Genomic DNA, 22,129 nt, shown 5'->3' on the forward strand with positions numbered 1-22,129 from the left:
CCAGTTATACAGTACATCTGGTTGTAGTGTTATACCCAAATTTTTATGATAGTAGGGGTACCACACAAATTTCTTTATATTTTCTGATTCATTCTCAAAATATATTATTTTCATTTTGTTCGACACTAGCATAGGTATCAAGAAGTGTTTGGTCTTCACTTTTATTATTAATTTATATATTCTCATATTCTATTACTAATTATTTTTTAAATATATCTTATTCTTTGAACGAACTTGTGAAATATGCTTTTATGATTTATAACAAAATATCAAGTCTTCCATGTTGAGATTTTATTAACAAAGCAATTCTTCTCTTTTTCTTTAATTTTTCATAGCCACTTTCCTATTTTGTCTGGTGTGGATGTTTTTTTTTTAAATTTATCGACGGAATACCGACGAAAACCGTCGGTAGTAAATCTAATCACTTTTTTATGCATCTTTTACAAGGGCTGAATTCAGACGAAAAATATATGTTTAGCAAAAAAGGTACACTGAAAAGTAATATGGAAGAAGCCCAATGAAAGTTTTGTTCTGGGCTGATTGTATGCTTTATACGATATGGGCTGCCCAAATTCTTACAGCAGGCCTTTTATCAGAGCCCAATATCATCATTACCAAATCCATCTTGTTTGAAGAGTAAATTTACTATATTTCCAAATCCATCTTGTGTTAGCGATGTGATTAAGGATTTTGAGATTTACTAAAGAAAGATTTCAAAGAGAAACCCAGCGAAACTTGAGCGTTTCAGAGTGTTTGTGTTAAGTTTGGGTACTCTAATTGTACATGAACATGGATGAGGTATTTATCGGTACCGCCGGATGCCAAGGGTATTTCAGTATTTTTTGAAGGTGAGTGCGGAGGAGGCGAGGGATGAGAAGAAGTGGGAGCGGCGAGGCGGCGTACGGACGCCAGCAGGGGGTGGCGGCGGCAGCTGGTGAAGGGAGGGGAGATTAGGATTTGGGGGAGGGGAAAGGGAACAATATGGGAGGGGGGATCGGATTTCTTTTCGGGGCATTTGCAAAAATGCCCTTTTCTTATAAACACTTTCTTTTTTATTCCAAGTGTTATTTTCGACGGCCACAATATCATTTCTGGTCGCGACAATATCATTTTCGACAGCTATGTCGGAGGAAACCGATGAATAGATATAATTTCTAAAAAGTTATGGATCTTGAGGAAATTGTTAAAAAATAAATGCAATTCAGAATTCGTGAAAACTTTTGGATTTACATGTAATCAGTTGTTTAGAATTCGACTTGAATAAGAATTTCAATCATATTTCATATTTAATCCAATGTGGAAGATGAAATTTTCGTGACAATTCAGAAGTCATAATAGAATCAACATGCCAAATTGAATATGATTGATTTATCAGATAATCTAGAATTCTAGATAGTCGTGACTGTCATTATGTGCCAAAGAAATCAGCAGTATTGACCTTGGGCAAGTTGTTCACACTTTATTTGGTCATTCCATGTATCTGAGCAGATTAGAAAATACTCCCTCCGTCTCAATATTCAAGTCTCCTATTCCTTTTTGGGCCGTCCCAATATTCAAGTCTCCTTTTCCTTTTTGGCAAAAATTAGTTACTTAATTAACAATTCTCTCTCTCTTCTCTCTCTATTATCTCTCTCTTTGTCACTCTCTCTCTCTCCTCTCTTCACTCTCAAATCGCCGCCCTCTCTCTCTCTAGCACAGCCGCGTCGCTCTCTCAAATCGCCGCCCTCTCTCTCTCTAGCACAGCCGCGTCGCTCTCTCAAATCGCCGCCCTCTCTTGGAACTCGGGCGGAGCTCCTCTCTCGTTTAATTCTCCGTCCGGCGCCGCCGTTCACGCGGCGCGACTCAGGCGGTCACCCACCCCTTCGCAGTTCGCACCCCACCGTTCAGACGTCCACTCGCGGCTCTTCTCCGCCGCGACTCATCCACTTCCAGTCGCCGGAGGGCTTCTGCGACCACGACTCCCACCAACCCTTCTCGACTCTGTGAACCTCCCATGGTGGTGAAATTTTTTGGGATTAAAATTTTGGGATGAAAATTGGGGCTCGATTTTGTGTGTGTGTGTGTGTGTTTTGCAAGAGATCTGGGCTGTTTTGGGATGTGAACCTCCCATGGTGGTGAAAATTTTGGGATGAAAATTTCACACCCCCCACCAGTCGCCAGAGATCTGTGTGTGTGTTTTGCAAGAGAGAACGGCGAGAAGAGAGAGAAGAGATTTGGGCTCGATTTTGAGAAATTGAGTGTGAGGAAGAGAAATGGAGAGAATGACAGTGAAGAGGAAGGGGGAAGTGACGCCGACCGAAGAAGGAATAAGGGCGACGACTCTCCGGCCTCTCAGCAGCGGCGGCAGCGGCGGATTCGAGAGAGAGAGAGTAGAAATCACGTACAGAGAGAGAGTAGCAGGCAGCCCAAAACATCAACTTAACATCAACTTAATTAAATTAGTCAATTTAATTAAGAAATAAAATAACATTAATTAAAGCACTAATTATGTGGTCCCTACTAATTTAACATCAACTTTACCTCTCCTAAATACCTGTGCCCAAAACAAAGGAGACTTTATTATTGGGACGGAGGGAGTACTATTTATAGTACTATTTACAATTAAAACATGAATTTTTAATTAGAAATTTTAAATTAACTGTAAACTTAATTAAGTGATAATTAATTTTATGATTAGAATAAAATTGAATACTTTTTTTGAAAACAAAATTGAATATTTATTTGTATGCTATTATGCTTTTCTGCTCTCTCTCTTTTTTTCTTTTGCAAAATCATGATATTTTGTTAATGAAAATTTATTATTATATTAAAGATCACGACAAGAGATTTAATTTGATATATTATATATAAAAATGATTTGTCAATCAAAAAAATTAAATATATGTCTTTAAGTAATTTAAAATATTCAAATGATACAATATTAATATTGTGTGTGTGTGTGTTATATAAATATAATGTGTATAGAAATTATAATCTCACAAAAAATTTATATAGTCGAAATTATGTATTTGTCAAATTTGATCTTGAGTCATTTTTCGATTGAAAAAGATGATGACTGAAATTGTAAATATATTAGTATATACATGTAAAAATTTAAATTTAGTGATTATTAGATTTTATTTAAATATGGGTTATTGACATATAAATACACCAACTACGGATTGATTTTGGTTTTTAACACAAATTTTAAAAAGTGTAAAAAAAAACACCAACTTATTGATTCTAGTAATTTTAACATGAATTCTATTTACGGGCAAATTAAAGCTTACTTAGCATGCCGAAATGTTGATATGGACAAATTAGATTGTAGTAATTTTAACACGAATTCAAATTGCCGAATTATATTAAATTATAAGATATTTATTTTGGTTCGTTTCCAATTGTATTTATGAAAGTAAATAGATTAATTCCTGTTAAAATTACAATCAATAAGTTGGTATATTTTTTGACATTTTTTTAAGTTCATGTTAAAAACCAAAATATGTCCAAAATTGGTGTATTTATATGCCAATAACCCTTTAATATTTATAATAAAATTATATTTTATTGTATTTATAAATTTTTGTAATATATATACATGTTTAAACTAACTAATTTTTTATTTAAATATTTATAATAATTTTGAGGAACTAACTAGTGCATGGTTACGAGAAATATTTTTATATAACAAAAATACTAGTGTTAATGCTAATTATATTTAAATGCAGTCTAATGAAAGGTGGTATTTCTATATGTACATGTTACATTTTAAAATAAAAGGATTGGGATAGAAAGCGAATGAAAAATAAAGATAAGATTTATAATATGAATTGATGTTCCTTTCTCCTTGAAGGACTGATGAAATTTTGAAGAGTCAAAGCAGTCTAAATAAGAAAATGATTAGGTGAACTACTAATACAATATTTAATGTGTGTCTGCTTGAAAATTCAATTCTAAATTTCGTTTCTAGATAAGAAACTTTTATTGCAGGAGCTTTCCTATGATCATTCATCCCTGAATAAGATCCAATATTTCATAAATAATGTTCCATTCCATGTCTCACACTTAAAATTACTACCTCAAACTCCATAAACATGTATAGGTGTTTTCAACACAAAGACTTCATATATTGATAGTGAAGAAAAGACTTCATATTAAGAATGTTGTTAAGTATATTGTGAATAAATAAGTGAATTAATTATAAGGTTAAAATTGTTCAAGTTATATGTGAGGTGGTATCCAAAATAGAGTATGCATAAATTTGAGCGACGTACCAAAAAAATCATATAGGGGAGTACATAGCTTAGCACGAGAAAGATTTCCTTCCTTTGCAGATGAAGATATTTGTGAAAACATTTCCTTCATTTTCGGGCCGTCCCAACGAAGATACTACAATTCTAAATATGAAAAAAATAAGGGATTCTAATTATAGAATTATAACTAATTAATCAATCCCTTATTATCTTCTATCTCCTACTTTATCACTTTTATACTACACACTTACAACATTAATTTACAATTCCTTAAATCCTGTGTCGAAAAGAAATGTATCGTCTTAGTTGGGACGAACGGAGTATAATATTGATCAGTTTTAACTGTGAGAGGTAGAGTGACGCCATCTCTGAAACACTGAATCTCATCCAATACTTCCCCACCTTAACATTAATCATTTTATAAATAGCACAACACATACCTCTCAAACACCACAAACACAAACCCCTCTTATCAAAATCACAAATCATGAAAATAACTCCTCCATCAATCTCAACTCTCTCATTAATCTTCCTCGTTTTAACCTGGTCAACCTCATGGGCTGATGAACAAGACGATTTCCTCGCATGCCTCTCCCAACAATGCGACAACTACGCCTCCATCTCCGCCGTCGTCTACACCCCCGCAAACTCTTCCTACACTTCCATCCTCGATTCCTCTATCCGCAACACGAGATTCTTATCCGAATCCACCCCTAAACCGCAGGTGATCATAACCCCGGTCTACGAAACCCAGATCCCGCCGGTCATATCCTGCGCCAAACAAACCGGTCTCGAGATCAGAACCCGAAGCGGCGGCCACGACATGGAGGGGCTGTCCTACGTGGCACAAGTCCCGTTCGTGATCATTGACTTGGTCAACCTCAGCGAAGTCACCGTCGACGTCGAGAATAAAACCGCGTGGGTCGGAGCCGGCGCCACCACCGGCGTCGTGTACTACAGGATCGCGGAGAAAAGTTCGGCTCTCGGATTCCCGGGGGCCATCTGCACGACGGTCGGCGTCGGCGGGCACTACGGCGGGGGAGGCTACGGCGCGCTGCTGAGGAAATACGGCCTCGCCGGAGATAACGTCGTCGACGCGAGAATAGTCAACGCCAACGGCACGATCCTCGACAGGGCATCCATGGGCGAGGATCTGTTCTGGGCGATCAGGGGCGGCTGCGCCGCCAGCTTCGGCGTGGTCACTGCTTGGAAGATACAGCTCGTCGATGTTCCAGAAACAGTCACTGTTTTCTCAATCGTGAGGACTGTTGAAGAACAGAACGCCACTCAGCTGTGGGAGCGGTGGCAATACGTGGCGCCGCAAGCCGAGAAAGATTTGTTCGTCGGAGTCATCGTGTACAGAGTGAACACGACGGTGTTTGTGAATTTCTTCTCGGCTTACCAAGGCGGCGCCGACAGTTTAGTTTCATACATGCAAGAAATCTTCCCTGAGCTAGGGCTAGTGAGAGAAGACTGCACAGAGATGAGCTGGGTCGAATCCACCTTGTTTAGCAACCAAATGCCGATCGATCCACTAGATGCTCTGCTCAACCGGACTCAGCCCGGCCTCAGACAGCTCAAAGCCAAGTCGGATTATGTCCGAACCGCGCTTCCTTTGGAAGCGATCGAAGGCATGGTGAGTATGCTACGTGAACCAGAAGCGGACGAGACTATTTACTACATGGTTCCATACGGTGGAAGAATGGAAGAAATATCAGAATCATTCACACCGTTTCCTCACAGAGCTGGTGCGCTCTACAAACTCGCCGGCTTAACTTACTGGCAAGACTCCGAGGCTGCAGATGCAGACAGTTACCTAAGCTGGAGCCGCAGGTATTACGAATACATGACTCCTTATGTCTCGAGCTCGCCCAGGGAAGCGTATCTCAACTACAGAGATCTCGACATCGGAGTGAATAACGTTGTCGGTGAGACGAGTTACGAGCAAGCCAGTATTTGGGGGAAGCCTTACTACAAGGATAATTTCGATCGTCTTGTTCAGGTGAAAACCGCCGTGGATCCGGAGAATTTCTTCAGGAATGAACAGAGCATTCCGCCGGTGGCGACGACCGTCGCGGATATTTAAGTATTGGGGTTTTAGATATTTTTGTTGACTAGTTTTGAATAAGGCTATTTAAGTATGGAAATTTTGGTATTTTTGTTTATGTAGTTTTGAATAAGTATCCTAACTGAGCAATTTATAATAATTGTATTAAAGTTTTGATGAGGCTCGACCTTTAATCAGCGTTTCTTGTGTTTTTATGGATTTTTAGATTTTTCTTTTCCTTTTTTCCTATAAATATCAGTTAGGTGAAGTGGGGATGCTAGAGTGACTTTCCAACAAATTTGTTTCAATTTTTCAATCACATAATCAGTATTCTGCAACCCCAAATTTACAGAGTGATTGCCAAACAAATACTCCAGCAAACACTTCAACGCCATGCATTAGTTTTCCTTTCCCATAAAAGAATCACATAAACAAGTAAACAAACAAATAAAAATCTAATCTTGGAAATGTGAATTGGAGAAACGATTTCGAGATTCACAGCTGTAAATAGTTACTATTAAAATCTGAAGATAATAAAATTTGACAACTAGATTACAAAAAATTGAAGGGCCACGTTATCTCTTTGTTTTAAATAAAAAAATTTAAAATGAATGTTGTCATGTGATGTCAAATATGATGCAAGAATGAGTAGGGCGGCTATAGGACTTGACTAAGTCAATAATCAAACAAGATATGAACGTGACGGGTGCTAGTGAAATTTCAAATATATAAGTCCAAGTATTATCAGTATGGCTTTTATAATATGGGAGAATTATGTACATCATAATCATCATTAATGTGAAAATGTGTAATTGCGATCGAGATTAGTTCATTTATTATCGAAGTCAAGTTCGAAATTAATGTACATTTCAAAAAAAAAAAAAAAACCGTTCGAAATCAATGTGTCTAATTTTTCAAAGGATATGATAATGTATGGAATGAGATTCAGTGTACCATATTTTACGTTCTACTTTTAATTTTATTTATTTTCTCATATATTTTTTCTTCAATTTTAATTTTACATGTTTTAGTTTTTTTTTTTGTGATTATTAACTAGAGTTTACTCCATCAAATTAGGGTACATAACTATTTTTTATCATTTAATTTCACTTTTATTAGCTAATAATTGATTGATAAATTCAAAGTCATGGTATATATATATATATATATAATTTTTTGAAATAAAATTCAAGTATAATTCATAGTATTATAATAAATTTTGTTTTTATAAAAAAATATTTTTAAACTAATAGATATAAAAATGGAACATAGTGGTACACATAAAATTGTGGGACATTGGATCTCATCCTGTTATGTACAATGAAGTTTTTACATATTTTATTTTTCAAAACTTGTTCTTTACTCGATATTTTTAATCTTCACATCTATTTGACATGATGGACATCCATCGAAACACGTTAAAACTCCGGCAGACAAATATTTTTATGAGCCACAAACAAGAAAAAAATGAAATAAAGTGACAAATATTTTGTAATTATCCTAAAGTTATGACATTTAAAAAAAATACTAAAAGGATATTAGGTTATAAAGTGGCGTTCGCCTAACTTTCAATTTGTTATGATTTAGAAATTAAACTATTCCAATTTAAATCCATTTCAAAGTATTATATATTTTCTAAAGTACGTTATTGTAATTATTCTTAATCAAATTCCTTGAAATTAATGGTGATTCCCGTTTATTATCCCATAAAATACTAACCATTTTTAATAATACTTGGACTTTATTTGAAATTGCACCAACACCTGTCACCACCATCATATCTTATTTGATCATTGACTTCATCAACCATTATAGCCGCCCTACTCATTCTTCCATCATATTATCTCGAAATAGATATGATTAATCACATATATAATATCTTAATTAATTTAATCAACGTGGAAAGAGAATCACAATCAGGGAGTTGCTAGACTATCTTTATCAACAACCTACATCAACTCAACTTTTATGTTTTATCAATAACCTACTACAACTTAAATACTTTTTCTTTTTTATTAATTGTTGTCATATTTTTTAATTATAAAATGCCAAATGGCATTATCTCATTTAATTGAAAAGGTTGATGACCTTGGCTGGTCTGCAATTTTTTGGACAATCGTTATCATGCTTACCAATATTTTATTAATTTTTTGGTTTAATCTTTTTGTCTTCTAGTTACGACGGGTGGTAGATGGTCATGGACAAATGTAGCCTTACTAGCACAAACTTTCTACAAAAAAGAAAAAAATTATAAATAGAATTAAATAACAATGAAAAATGATTCCAACACAATTAAAATAAATCTGTTTCAACTACAAATGGTTCAGTAACGAGCCTTATTCAAAAACAAAATAATCAAAGCATGCTTTCACACTAAATCAGAACAAAATATCTAAACCCCCATACTTAAATACCGGCGGCGGACTTGCACACCGGCGGAATGCTCTGTTCATTCCTGAAGAAATTATCCGGATCCACGGCGGTCTTCACCCGAACAAGACGATCGAAATTATCCTTGTAGTAAGGCTTCCCCCAAACGCTGGCTTGCTCGTAACTCGTCTCACCGACAACGTTATTCACTCCGATGTCGAGATCTCTGTAGTTGAGATACGCTTCCCTGGGCGAGCTCGAGACGTAAGGAGTCGTGTATTCGTAATACTTGCGGCTCCAGCTTATGTATCTGTCTGCATCTGCTGCCTCGGAGTCTTGCCAGTAGGTTAAGCCGGCGAGCTTGTAGAGCGCACCAGCTCTGTGAGGAAACGGAGTCTCCGATTCTGATATCTCATCCATTCTTCCACCGTATGGAACCATGTAGTAAATGGTCTCGTCCGCTTCTGGTTCACGTAGCATGCTCACCATGCCTTGAATCGCGTCCAAAGGGACTGCTGTTCGGACATAATCCGACTTGGCTTTGAGCTGTCTGAGGCCGGGTTGAATCCGGTTGAGCAGAGCATCAAGTGGATCGATCGGCATTTGGTTGCTGAATAAGGTGGATTCGACCCAGCTCATCTCGGTGCAGTCTTCTCTCACTAGCCCCAACTCAGGGAAGACTTCTTGCATGTATGAAACTAATCTATCCGCGCCGCCTTGGAAAGCGGAGAAGAAATTAACCTGGACCGTCGTGTCGGCTCTGTACACGATGACTCCGACGAACAAATCCTTGTCGGCCTGAGGCGCCACGTATTGCCAGCGGTGCCACAGCTCGGCGCCGTTTTGCTCTTCCACATTCCTCAGGATTGAGAAAACAGTGACTGTTTCTGGAACATCGACGAGCTGTATCTTCCAAGCAGTGACCACGCCGAAGCTGGCGGCGCCGCCGCCTCTGATCGCCCAGAACAGATCCTCGCCCATTGACTCTCTGTCGAGGATGTCGCCGTTGGCGTCGACGATTCTCGCATCAATGACGTTATCTCCGGCGAGGCCGTATTTTCTGAGGAGGGTGCCGTAGCCCCCCCCACCGTAGTGCCCGCCGACGCCGACCGTAGTGCAGATGGCCCCGGGGAAGCCCAGAGTGCGGGTCTTCTCGGCGATCTTGTAGTATACGACGCCGGTGGTTGCGCCGGCCTCGACCCACGCCGTCTTCGCCTCGACGTCGACGGTGACTTCGGTGAGGTTGACCAAATCGATGATCACGAACGGCACTTTTGCGACGTAGGACAGTCCCTCCATGTCATGGCCGCCGCTTCGGGTTCGGATTTGGAGACCGCATTTCTTGGCGCATCGGATGATGGGTGGGATCTGGGTTTCGGATTCTGGGGTTATGATGACTTGCGGCTTCGGAGTGGATTCGGATAAGAATCTTGTGTTTCGGATTGTGGATTGAAGAACAGAGGTGTAAGAAGGGTTTGTTGGAGTGTAGATAACGTTGGTGATCGAAGAGTGGTTTTCACATTCTTGAGCGAAGCATTCAAGAAAAGATGAGACAGATGAGGTTGAAGGAGTTGTCATGGTTTTTGATATATTGAGAAGATTTTGAGTTTGTGTTTGTGTTTGTGGTGTTTGAGAGGCATGCATTCTGCCCTATTTATACATACAAATTCTTAAGGGGAAATGTTTGACAATTCATAGAAAGTTTCTGGAAATAAAACCTTGTCGAAGACATTAAATTCAAACTTCTCAAGCTAGCAGACACGGTTAATACTAGTAGTATTATTTATTTGAATTTATTTAGTTACCAATTTTATTTATTTTTTGGACTACTTAATTTGACTAACATAATGTCACGTGTCCTTGGATGAGAGGACAACCAGGCTATATTATAATCTTTTATTTATTATTCATTCACTTTAAAAATTTTAATTCATTGTTTTGTTTGAAAGTGCATTATTCACATCGAATGGTAATTCGCTCAAGGATCCCATTTGCATATTCTATTTCACTCGTGTTATAGTCATTGACTCAATTTGACGTCTCTACGTAAACCAGTTCTCGGCCAAATCCCCCCTTTTTCACTTTTTATGTCTTTCTTCAAGAAGTATAATGTCTAAAGAATAATATGATCATAATAATAAAGCCAAATGCCCCCCTTTTCACCTTTTTATGTCTTTAATCAAGAATTATAATGTCTAAAGAATATATAATCACCTTGTTTTAATATTATTTTTATTATTTCATATAGGTTTTTCGGTTAGTGTTAATTACTAAAAATCCAATGTGAGATTAAAGATTTTTTAAAATATATGAATCAATCAAAATGAGAATTCTTTTGACAAATATGAATAAAGATTGGAGGAGATGCCACTTAAGACCCTGAATTTTAAGATATAAGCAAGCCATACATGACTATTAATATATCGTCATATATATTCATATTATTTTAATGATGTTGCAGGTTTAAAAGTACGCTTGTCAGATATGAAGCAACTATAAATCCAGGTCCAACAAAAAGGAAAAAAAAATTGCGACGAGTTTAAGGAAAGAAAGAAATCAGACCTGAAGACGAAAGTAAAAAAAAATAACAAAGACACAAAGCAAATCTAAAGATTAGTCAGACCATTATTGCCAGATCTGAATGATAAAAAAAATAGTATATAATTTGGACTCTCTTATAATTACTCTTAGACCAAGTTCTCCTTTTAATTTATTAGTGTTTTTTTCATTGGATTTTCGCAAGAAATTTTAACGAGGTTTGAGATAAGGAACCAACACTCATGGACTAATGAGCCTCACTAAAAAAAATCGATCATTTTCATAACGTGCGAGAATTTAAATTGTTATTTATTATCAAAAGTACTAAAACTTTACGTAAAAATTTGAAAAACTAGAGGTTGTCAATTCAATTTGGTGTGCTGCTGTGCTGCCTTCCTCGATATTGGACTACGTCAATCACAATTTCGAGCCTTCTAGGGATGCTGAAAAATTAATTTGGCACTACATGTTGAAACACGAGGATATGGGTTCGGAATATATACTATATAATTAATATAACTACGTACTATATCGATATTAATTATTAAATTGAATAATAATGAAGTAACAGATCACGTGTGAAATAAAATATGCAACTTGCATCCGGAGCGAGTTACCATTCGATGTATCTGATCAAGCTATGAAAATATTGCAATAATACGCATATATATATATATACTGTCATTAAATATATATGATATTGAATTAAAATTCAAAGTGAATGAATAATCAATAAAGAAAACATTATAACATACTATTAAATTATTAGTCAAAGCAGTCTAGAAAGGTAAAAATACAAAAAATGGTGAACTAATAAATTTCAAATACTAATAATAAGCGTGTCTTCAGCTTGAAAAGTTTGAACTTGGCTTCTTAGTTAGATAAGGTTTTATTTCCAGGAACTTTCTATGCATGGTCAAACAGAATCTGTATAAATAGGGCGCAATGCATACCTCTCAAACACCACAAACACAAACTCAAATCTTCTCAATATTCAAAAACCATCATATCTTCTCAATATATCAAAAACCATGACAACTCCTTCAACCTCAGCTGTCTCATCTTTTCTTGAATGCTTCGCTCAAGAATGTGAAAACCACTCTTCGATCACCAACGTTATCTACACTCCAACAAACCCTTCTTACACCTCTATTCTTCAATCCACCATCCGAAACACAAGATTCCTATCCGAATCCACTCCGAAGCCGCAAGTCATCATAACCCCAGAATCCGAAACCCAGATCCCACCCATCATCCGATGCGCCAAGAAATGCGGTCTCGAAATCCGAACCCGAAGCGGCGGCCATGACATGGAGGGACTATCCTACGTCGCAAAAGTGCCGTTCGTGATCATCGATTTGGTCAACCTCACCGAAGTCACCGTCGACGTCGAGGCGAAGACGGCGTGGGTCGAGGCCGGCGCGACCACCGGCGTCGTATACTACAAGATCGCCGAGAAGACACGCACTCTGGGCTTCCCCGGGGCCATCTGCACTACAGTCGGCGTCGGCGGGCACTACGGTGGGGGGGGCTACGGCACCCTCCTCAGAAAATACGGCCTCGCCGGAGATAACGTCATTGATGCGAGAATCGTCGACGCCAACGGCGACATCCTCGACAGAGAATCAATGGGCGAGGATCTGTTCTGGGCGATCAGAGGCGGCGGCGCCGCCAGCTTCGGCGTGGTCACTTCTTGGAAGATACAGCTCGTCGATGTTCCAGAAACAGTCACTGTTTTCTCAATCCTGAGGAATGTGGAAGAGCAGAACGGCGCCGAGCTGTGGCACCGCTGGCAATACGTGGCGCCTCAGGCCGACAAGGATTTGTTCGTCGGGGTCATCGTGTACAGAGCCGACACGACGGTTCAAGTTAATTTCTTCTCAGCTTTCCAAGGCGGCGCGGATAGATTAGTTTCATATATGCAAGAAGTCTTCCCTGAGCTGGGGCTAGTGAGAGAAGACTGCACCGAGATGAGCTGGGTCGAATCCACCTTATTCAGCAACCAAATGCCGATCGATCCACTTGATGCTCTGCTCAACCGGATTCAACCCGGCCTCAGACAGCTCAAAGCCAAGTCGGATTATGTCCGAACAGCAGTTCCTTTGGAGGCGATTCAAGGCATGGTGAGCATGCTACGTGAACCAGAAGCGGACGAGACTATTTACTACATGGTTCCATACGGTGGAAGAATGGATGAGATATCAGAATCGGAGACTCCGTTTCCTCACAGAGCTGGTGCGCTCTACAAACTCGCCGGCTTAACCTACTGGCAAGACTCCGAGGCAGCAGATGCAGACAGATACGTAAGCTGGAGCCGCAAGTATTACGAATACATGACTCCTTACGTCTCGAGCTCGCCCAGGGAAGCGTATCTCAACTACAGAGATCTCGACATCGGAGTGAATAACGTTGTCGGTGAGACGAGTTACGAGCAAGCCAGCGTTTGGGGGAAGCCGTACTACAAGGATAATTTCGATCGTCTTGTTCGGGTTAAGACCGCCGTGGATCCGGATAATTTCTTCAGGAATGAACAGAGCATTCCGCCGGTGTGCAAGTCCGCCGCCGGTATTTAAGTTTGGGGGTTTAGATATTTTGTTCTGATTTAGTGTGAAAGCATGCTTTGATTATTTTGTTTTTGAATAAGGCTCGTTACTGAACCATTTGTAGTTGAAACAGCTTAATTTTAATTGTATTGGAATCATTTTTTATTGTTATTTAATTCTCTTTATAATATTTTTTATTTCAAGAAAATTTGTACTATTAAGAACTCTATGATTGTGATTCTATTTACACGTTGATTAAATTAATTAAATAGTTTATAAACTATTTTAAGGAGCTTTTATTAAACTGATCAGATCCATACACCCCTTTATTTGTTGAAGGCAACATACAAAACTAAATTGTCCACTTGTAAATTTTCATTTCTTTTTTTTCTTTCTAAAGTACTAAAATATAGTAGTTTCAATAGTAATGATCAATCTCAATCTTTTTCTGAAAATGATTGAGTTTTACCTATGATTGAATGCATGAATACTTTTACTAGGACGGTATATATCAGTTGAGCTATTCGTAAATGGAATATCATTAAGCTCATGGTTCAAATTCGAAATTGTGACTATTCAGCTAGTTAGCTTGAGATAAACTAATTGTCGGTGTGAATAAGTTTAAAAATATAATTAAAGAATATTAATAATTTAATACGACTTATATTTTTATATTTAAATTTGTACACATTGTCCGTGCATGAGGCGCTACTACTATTATATTAGTAAAACAAGCAAGTGTTCTGTTTTTCAAAATTTATTACAACAATTAGACGTCGTTTCTATTTTCTCATGCAATCATATTTATGTCACGCAAGCATATTCATGTCCAATAAATTTGTGTGCAAAATGAGAATTGATCAAAAGTTAAAATAATTTATGTGAAATTAACCCTGTCATTTTTTGTAAGTTTCTCGCTTTGATGAAGACCGTATTTTTTTTAATATACTACAAAAAGGAATACGTGTCAAGATTCGTGGGACGGATGGAGTAAAAATTAAAATCAGAGCTACTTGCGCATGAGCGTAGCTTCATTGACTGATCGTTGGGGGTCAGTATTGGGCTGCTGCTCTGTCGATTTGCCATTGAAATAATAATAAAAATAATAAAAAAGAAAAAGCCGCCTCAATAAGTGCATCCAATTTAACAACATGCATCCGCCTTAACTACCTACTTCTATTTTTAGAAAAATACTATTATGTAATAGCCCGAAACCACAATATTATTTGAGATTATATTATTATTATTTCAGTTATTATAAAACATCTAAAATTTTAAATTATAGAGTCATTAAAAATATTTTATGTTGAGATTATGAAATATATAGTCGCGCCCCTAGTTAGATAAATAAATTTAAATTACAGATTATAATTTTAAATGTAAAAGTTTTGAGCTCAAAAGATTGGGCTATGAACAAGTACATACTTGAACTCTTTGTTATTGGGCTTTATTTTTATATAGATTAAATTCTCTTGGGCCATAAATGAATATTTCTATAATTTCTTAATATTGGGCCTTATTAAATCACTCTTGTTGGGCTAAAAGAATAGAATGAGCCCATTAGTTTTTAGTACGAGATTTATACTAAATTATCACTATCAGCATTTCACTTCATCCTTATCGACTCTTAACTGCTACTCAGCCACGACTTCGAATTCTTGGGGAGAAAGTATTTTCCCTCAACCACAATTTCAGTATTTTTCTTGTCAGCCACACATTTAAAATTCCTGCTCAACCACGAATTTTATTTGACATTCTTGGGCAGCAAGCATAACATCTTCTATTTATAGCTCAATTCATCATCCCCAATTCGCTTTTTCCTCATCTGTTTCTCTTACACCATATAATCCATTTCCATCTCTCACTACAGAATCCAAGCTGGTAATTTTAATAACTTTTGCAAAGTTATTTCATTTCAGCATATCAATCATTTTCTTCATTATTTTTCCTTTGTACCAAAACCAAAAATTTCCAAAAGTTTGCTTTCAAATCCAAGCATGCTTACTTTTATTTTCCTGTTGCATCTGAATAATAATAATAAAAAAAGAATATATATATATATAATACTCATTGCTAATTACATAGAAAAGGAAAAATAGGAGAAGAAACTGGAAATGGGAGTTTGTGGCATAGAACAGGGGGAGGGACGGTGGAACGGAGCCGCCGTGCGCTGTTGCTGGCGGAGGGCGGCGGCCGGCGGACGGAAGCAGGGGCGGTGGCGGAAGGAGACAGGAGCAGGGCGGCGGTGCTATGGTCTCGACCGTGCGTCTCTGATCAGGAAGAGGGAGAAGGCGGCCTGACCGGCTTGTGCTGTCGACACGGCGGCGACAAGGGTGCCGCTGCTGTCGGCCAGGAGGAGGCGCTGGCAGGCGGCGAGGGTCGCCGGAAAAGAGGGAGGCGCGGTGTGGAGAGGGACCGAGGGAGAGAGGGAGAGGGGAAAGGGGGGCTGCTGGAGAAGGGTGCGTGAGTGTGCTGGTGATTTGTGTGTGGAGTTTTAAATTAAGTTGGAGAGTAGTGGGCTTAGGGTCTCTTGATAAATGGATGTGGGAATGGGCTTTTAAAAGTGGGTTAATAATGTTTTGGGCTTGATTTACTTTTTATTGTGGGTTTGAAATGATTAGCCAATAAATTATGGTAGTAATAATTCTTAATATGATTTCAAATTATGTATTAAGTTAAATTTATTTTACAAGAAAATATTTTATTATTTAAACTATTAAACCAATGATTTCTACATTATCTTATAGAATAAATTCATAAAGTTTAAATTATTTTATAGATTCAAATAGGCCTTTATATTTTGAATTTATCTGACTAGGTGCGGCGCGACTAGAACGTGGATTTTAAATTATCGCAGTTACGTTTCAAAGTTCAAGTTTCAGGTGTGGGATTTATTTAAATGCATGTTATGGTTTATTGTTGTCCATTTTAATATTATGTGTTTACCATATGTGAGTTAAATTAAATATCGCTAGGGGCCAGCATAATTGGTCCAGGATGGTAAAGATCCTTGGTATGCCACAATGCGATATACATGTTAAACTTATGATTGCAATCATAGTCGCCAGGGGCCAGCATAATTGGCCCAGGATGGTAAAGATCCTTGGTATGCCACAGTGCGACTTTCAATTATGAATGTTACATTGGATCATATGTGTTACCATTTTATTAACGTGGACAATGATTGCATGTTCCCACACTGAGTGTATTTTATATGCTCATCCCATATTTAACATTTTCAGGTAATTAAAGTTGGAGACGCGTAGAGGATCGAATGGGCGCGTCAAGTAAACTTTTTGAAAAGGGTGTTATGTAGTAGTTGCACTTAATATATTATCAAATGTTTTGCTTGTATAGCTTTTGAGTCTCAAACTACTTTTGAGATTGATTTAACTTATCAAGTTTAATATTGTTATATTTTCTCTCGTGACTTGTCGTAATTTTAAATTCAAGTTTTATATCAAATAGTTTATTCGAGTATTCACTTCTTTTATGTTTGATAGAAACGATTTTCAAATAAATTAAAATCTTTGTTTTATGGTATTTCCGCTGTAAAAAATTATTTAAATTCGTATTTAACACTTTATTTAGATTAGGGTGTTACAATTATCTTCTAAATCCAGTGTGAATCATAGTGGCCAATCTTGTAACGATACAAAAGATAATGGGAAAATAAAAAGAAAGAAAGTGAGAAACAACATACGAAGACGATGAATATTATTATTTCCTTCGAATTGAATTCATGAGCTCATAAAGTCAAGAATTTAATCAATTACGTGTTTGATTGAGTCGAGATGATCAAAACGTTCTAGCTAGTTGTTGTTTGAAGATAGGTATAATTGATAGATTAGATTCTGATTTTTTTCGTGGCTTGTTTGGCTAGGCATTCTTTCTTTACTTTTTTCTCTAATACATCCCCACTTTAATAAATAATTGACAGATTAGAGTTTAGCTCTTAAATGTTGACAGCTTATATGGATGATGCAGCGTAATTAATTAAGTTGCTAAAATGCTTTCATTTCAATCAGTAATTGAAGGTTTGAGTCAACCAGTATACATATATAAGTGTGAGTTGTAAATCATAAAATAATTTTTAACTTCGTTACTTATAATTTACATAAATAACATTAGTATGCTATACTTGATTTATTTATATTTTTTTAAGGACACTGAATATATGTAAATTTATAATTGATTTTTCTATAAAATTGACATGATAAGAACATTAAAAATCACATAAAAGTGAGGCCGCATTGATCCAGTGCTTGAAGTTCAGGGAGGGAAATCCAATTGGATTTTCTCAATTGATTTCTTTCTCAATTGAGAAATATTCATAGGCATCGACGGGAAATCCAATTGTATTTCTCAATTGATTTCTCCATGTAAAATTTTGATCCTTGCAAATTTGGATATGTAAGAAGTAAACTAACAGAACCTGCTTCATATAATGATTCACATATATAAAAGAAAATATAATTTGTAACGTTTCATATATAAAAGAACAAGTTGTATACACATTATTCTGATACATCATTGTCTGTAATGAGAGGCTGCATCAACACCTGAATACAATAAACTTGCAACTAAAATGTGGATGTGAAGAAACTTCTTATTTCTTTGAAACATCTAAAGTTTATCACGGAATCTCAGACATGGCGCAGGTCTCATGTATCTTATAACAACACTTGGAGCATTCATATGCGCGATGTTCTTTCTTATAGTTTTCATACCTGAATTTGGACTTACAACAGTCGCAGCGATAACCTGCAAGTGTACTCTCTCGGACACCAGTGAGGGGGCAGTCATGGCATTTGAAACCAACACTACCACCAAACTTGACCCTAGAAAAACGACGATCCAGAAAGGGAATGCAGTTGACGTGAAGCCATTGCTCGCAGTCGTTGCAGCTGTAGTTCCAGCACCTTTTATCGATATCCTCTTCACAAACCTCACAAATTTGTTGGGTATCATCCCTAGTTGAAGTGGTTAGGTTGAGAGGGTGTGCATCAAATTTGTGGGTAATGGTAGTGGGAAGCAAAGCGCAGCGAGCATGTAGTTTTAGATGACGACAATTGCCGCACTCATACGACACTGTCCAGTATAAGCTGAGGTTGCAGCAGCTACACCTGCCGTAAGAGTAACGCGACATGTAAAGAATGTGCGTCTTCCCGTGAGAGGCGTGGGTGATTGAGGCAGGGGCGGATCTACATGGGTGCAAGGGGGTACAACTGTACCCCCAATTTTTTTTATTTTTTTTTACTATATATATATATATATATATATACAAAAAATATATAATACAATATTTTAATAATTATAATATCCACATTAATTGTTTAACAGTTTACAGTTATTTGTTCTATTAGTTTGTTAAGTTTGTGTTATTTTTGTCTTATTTTCCTTTCTAATTAATAAATTTTTAATATTGAATTTGAGTCAATCCTCGAGTTAAAGTAAATTATGAACTATTAATAATGAAATTAGTTTTTTTTTTTATTTTAAGATAAAAGAATTTTTCAAAAAGCGTATAGAAGTAGGTCTTTATATGTTTCTAATGTACTTGTCATTCAATTAAAATTGCGAACAATTATTTACTACTCCCTCCATTCCAACGAAAGCGGTGCGTATTTATTTTTGAGCCGTCCCAACGAAAGTGGTGCATTTCCTTTTTTGATAATAATTTTACACTACAAATAATGTGGCCCCACACACCTTTATACGATTTTACACTACAATTTTATTATCTTTAAATCCCGTGTCGAAAAGAAGTGCACCGTTTTCGTTGGGACGGAGGGAGTATATTAAGTGACCGATTATAATTCTAAACCCATTAAGATTCTAGTTGGATATAAAAATTAATTGACGGAATGCTTAAAAAAAATTGGCTCGGGAGCTTCCGCCCGCGAACCCCCGTATGGATATTTTCAAACGTCGTACTTCAATAAAATTCGTCCCCCCTAATAACAAATCCTGGATCCGCCACTAGATTGAGGCAGGCATTAGTGCGCACAAAACATCCATGCTGAAGTCTCTGCAAGTTTTGCAGCAGTATGCAAATCCTGAGCACTTAATCGAGCAACCTTTGCAGAAGAAGTAATCTACAATAGAATGTTTGATGGGTGCTTTTGTGAAGAGGGAAAGGGTGTGGTCTGGATGAAATGGGTGCTTGATTTTGGCTGGAAGATTGAAACAAGAGTCGTGGAGGAGAAAATCCGGACATTGGGAGCAGCTGTAGAATGGAGGGGAAATGAACTGAACACACGCATTGCATACTCGGGATGAAGAATGCCCTGTGCCATCATCGTCGTCTTCATCATCAACATCATCTTCATCATGAAAGATCAACGGATGTTTATGTAATCTTTGATCATATCCGTATTCGGGATTACCAACCTCCTCATCACCATATTCTTCTTCTTCTTCTTCTCCAACATGAGTATTCTCCAACATATAACGCACGATGCTTGTGCGTTCATCTGCCATCGGAAGATGGAGCAGGTCGGCCAGCTTTGCATCTCGAATTAACACTGCAAATTAAAACATCAGTTTGATTAATATAATGAATTAAGCACATATATTTACATAGGTTAATTCTTCCAACCTGGCTCAAAACAGCGAGGATCCCACGTTGCGCACCTAATATGAGCATAATATTTACACTTGTAACAGATATATGCACCCAATCCAAGCGAGATTATTTTTCCACAGACTGCACATTTGCAATCTCCAGAAGAAGTAGCAGCTACATCAATATCATAGGTGAGAAAAAGAGAATGGCGATGCTGCTGTGGTTGCACTAGTCGGATAGCATTAGGTGAGGAAGCGCAGTCTGTATGAATCCAGAAACCACAAGCAGTGCACAGATACGACGGAGACGATAGCCCTTCATGTTGCGTTCCACACGCGCTGCATCTGAAGGCAGCCCGGCCCCTTATAACCGCTGTCAACCTGTGCTCGTGGCTCCTGTGCAAGATTTTGATCTGCAAACTACACAACAAGTCGAGTCGAAAATCACAAGAAGGATCAAGACATTGATAGAACATACTCCCGCATGTTTTACTACATTCACGGCAAGATTGTGATGATGATGAATCCCAGTTTTCCTTGAGCATGAGGGGCGCGCCGGGGTGAAACGCATTATCCATCAATTTCTTGGGGAGATTAGCGCATTGATCGTGCAGGAGCACTTGACCGTGTCTGGTGTTGATTGTGGTGAAGGGCGTGGAGAAGATTGGGAGCGTACAAGCACTGCACATCCAAGAATTTCCATCATCTGGATCTATGCCGTTTTCTTCAATACTCATTCTAGTGTGATCTCTAAATGTGTTACGCCATAAACGCATTTTGTCTCTTCTACACAAACACAGAGTATAACCAATATGATTACTATAATTTTGATATGGTGATATACTACCAAAACCACAACCCAAGATAAGAATAATAAAGTAATTCACTTCTTAATTTATCATTTTCATCCATCTAAAAAATGAATACCTAAACCTCAGCGCAAGATAAGAATGAAGTAGCATAATTTCCCAAGCACTAATAATGAGGTATACAAAGGTGTGCTACCAAAACCCCAGCGCGAGATAAGAATAAAGTAGATATATAATTCCCCAAACAGACAACACACGAATCTATACCTATTCCTATTATAAAAGAGCCTTGTTTTACAAAATTTGATTTGCCTATTATATCCCTCATATATACTTAGTTTAAGGTTAATTGTATAATTTAATATATTATACATATAATAAATCTAAAAATGCATTATATTTTACGTTATATATTTTAATAATTATTTAAGTAATACTATTCATTAGAACTCTTCATCCACATCCATTACAATTTTTTATTTAATAAATTTATAATTACATTACGAATGATTTAGTTATTAATTTTATTAGAAGTTTAATTTTGCTAGAACCTTTGGAATTATAATTAATTATGCAAAGATTAAATAAAATAATTTTATATTAATTTTTTTTCAATATTATGAGTATTAATCATAATTTTCAAACATGGTCCAATAATTGGTTCAGAAAATATATTAAAATTATAAATGTTACTATAAAACAAATTAAATTAAATTAAATATATAAATTTACGCTCATAAAGTAGTTATTAAGATAGTTCCTTTTAACGTGCGAATGCACGTCATTTCCGCTAGTAATTATAAAAGGGCATTGTTTTACAAAATTTGATTTGTCTCTTATATCCTCATATATTATTCTCAATTTAAGGTCAATCGTGTAATTTAATATATTATATATATAATAAATCTAAAAATATATTATGATTTATGCTTATATTTTAATAATTATTTAAATAGTAGTATCCATTAAAACTCTACATTCATTATTTTTTATTCTATTAATTAAAAAATTTAGTATTACAAT

The 22,129-nt window shown here is 36.8% G+C and overlaps 4 protein-coding genes and 1 long non-coding RNA gene across 5 annotated transcripts; 3 read left to right on the forward strand and 2 right to left on the reverse strand.

Moving 5' to 3' along the window:
- Window positions 1-4,458: 4,458 nt before the first annotated feature.
- LOC130985069 (tetrahydroberberine oxidase-like) lies at window positions 4,459-6,473 on the forward strand. The gene has a single exon (XM_057907844.1). It carries the CDS (start codon window positions 4,720-4,722, stop codon window positions 6,316-6,318), a length of 1,599 nt encoding a protein of 532 aa, XP_057763827.1. The 5' UTR covers window positions 4,459-4,719; the 3' UTR covers window positions 6,319-6,473.
- Window positions 6,474-8,685: 2,212 nt separating this feature from the next.
- On the reverse strand, window positions 8,686-10,227 carry LOC131024779 (tetrahydrocannabinolic acid synthase-like). The gene has a single exon (XM_057954317.1). It carries the CDS (start codon window positions 10,225-10,227, stop codon window positions 8,686-8,688), a length of 1,542 nt encoding a protein of 513 aa, XP_057810300.1.
- A 1,991-nt stretch (window positions 10,228-12,218) lies between these two features.
- Window positions 12,219-13,760, forward strand: LOC131024780 (berberine bridge enzyme-like 18). The gene has a single exon (XM_057954318.1). The coding sequence runs from the start codon at window positions 12,219-12,221 to the stop codon at window positions 13,758-13,760; it is 1,542 nt and encodes a 513-aa protein (XP_057810301.1).
- Window positions 13,761-15,340: 1,580 nt separating this feature from the next.
- Window positions 15,341-17,195, forward strand: LOC130985070 (uncharacterized). The gene is made up of 3 exons (XR_009088892.1): window positions 15,341-15,611; window positions 16,549-16,612; window positions 16,973-17,195. It is a non-coding gene; the product is annotated as an uncharacterized LOC130985070 (long non-coding RNA).
- A 1,027-nt stretch (window positions 17,196-18,222) lies between these two features.
- Window positions 18,223-21,145, reverse strand: LOC131024781 (uncharacterized). The gene is made up of 3 exons (XM_057954319.1): window positions 20,332-21,145; window positions 19,714-20,257; window positions 18,223-18,958 (listed from the first exon to the last, which is right to left on the reverse strand). The coding sequence occupies exons 1-3, from the start codon at window positions 21,071-21,073 to the stop codon at window positions 18,367-18,369; spliced, it is 1,878 nt and encodes a 625-aa protein (XP_057810302.1). The 5' UTR covers window positions 21,074-21,145; the 3' UTR covers window positions 18,223-18,366.
- Between the last annotated feature and the right edge of the window lie 984 nt (window positions 21,146-22,129).

Source organism: Salvia miltiorrhiza, chromosome 5 (assembly GCF_028751815.1).
Source record: "Salvia miltiorrhiza cultivar Shanhuang (shh) chromosome 5, IMPLAD_Smil_shh, whole genome shotgun sequence".
NCBI lineage: Eukaryota > Viridiplantae > Streptophyta > Magnoliopsida > Lamiales > Lamiaceae > Salvia > Salvia miltiorrhiza.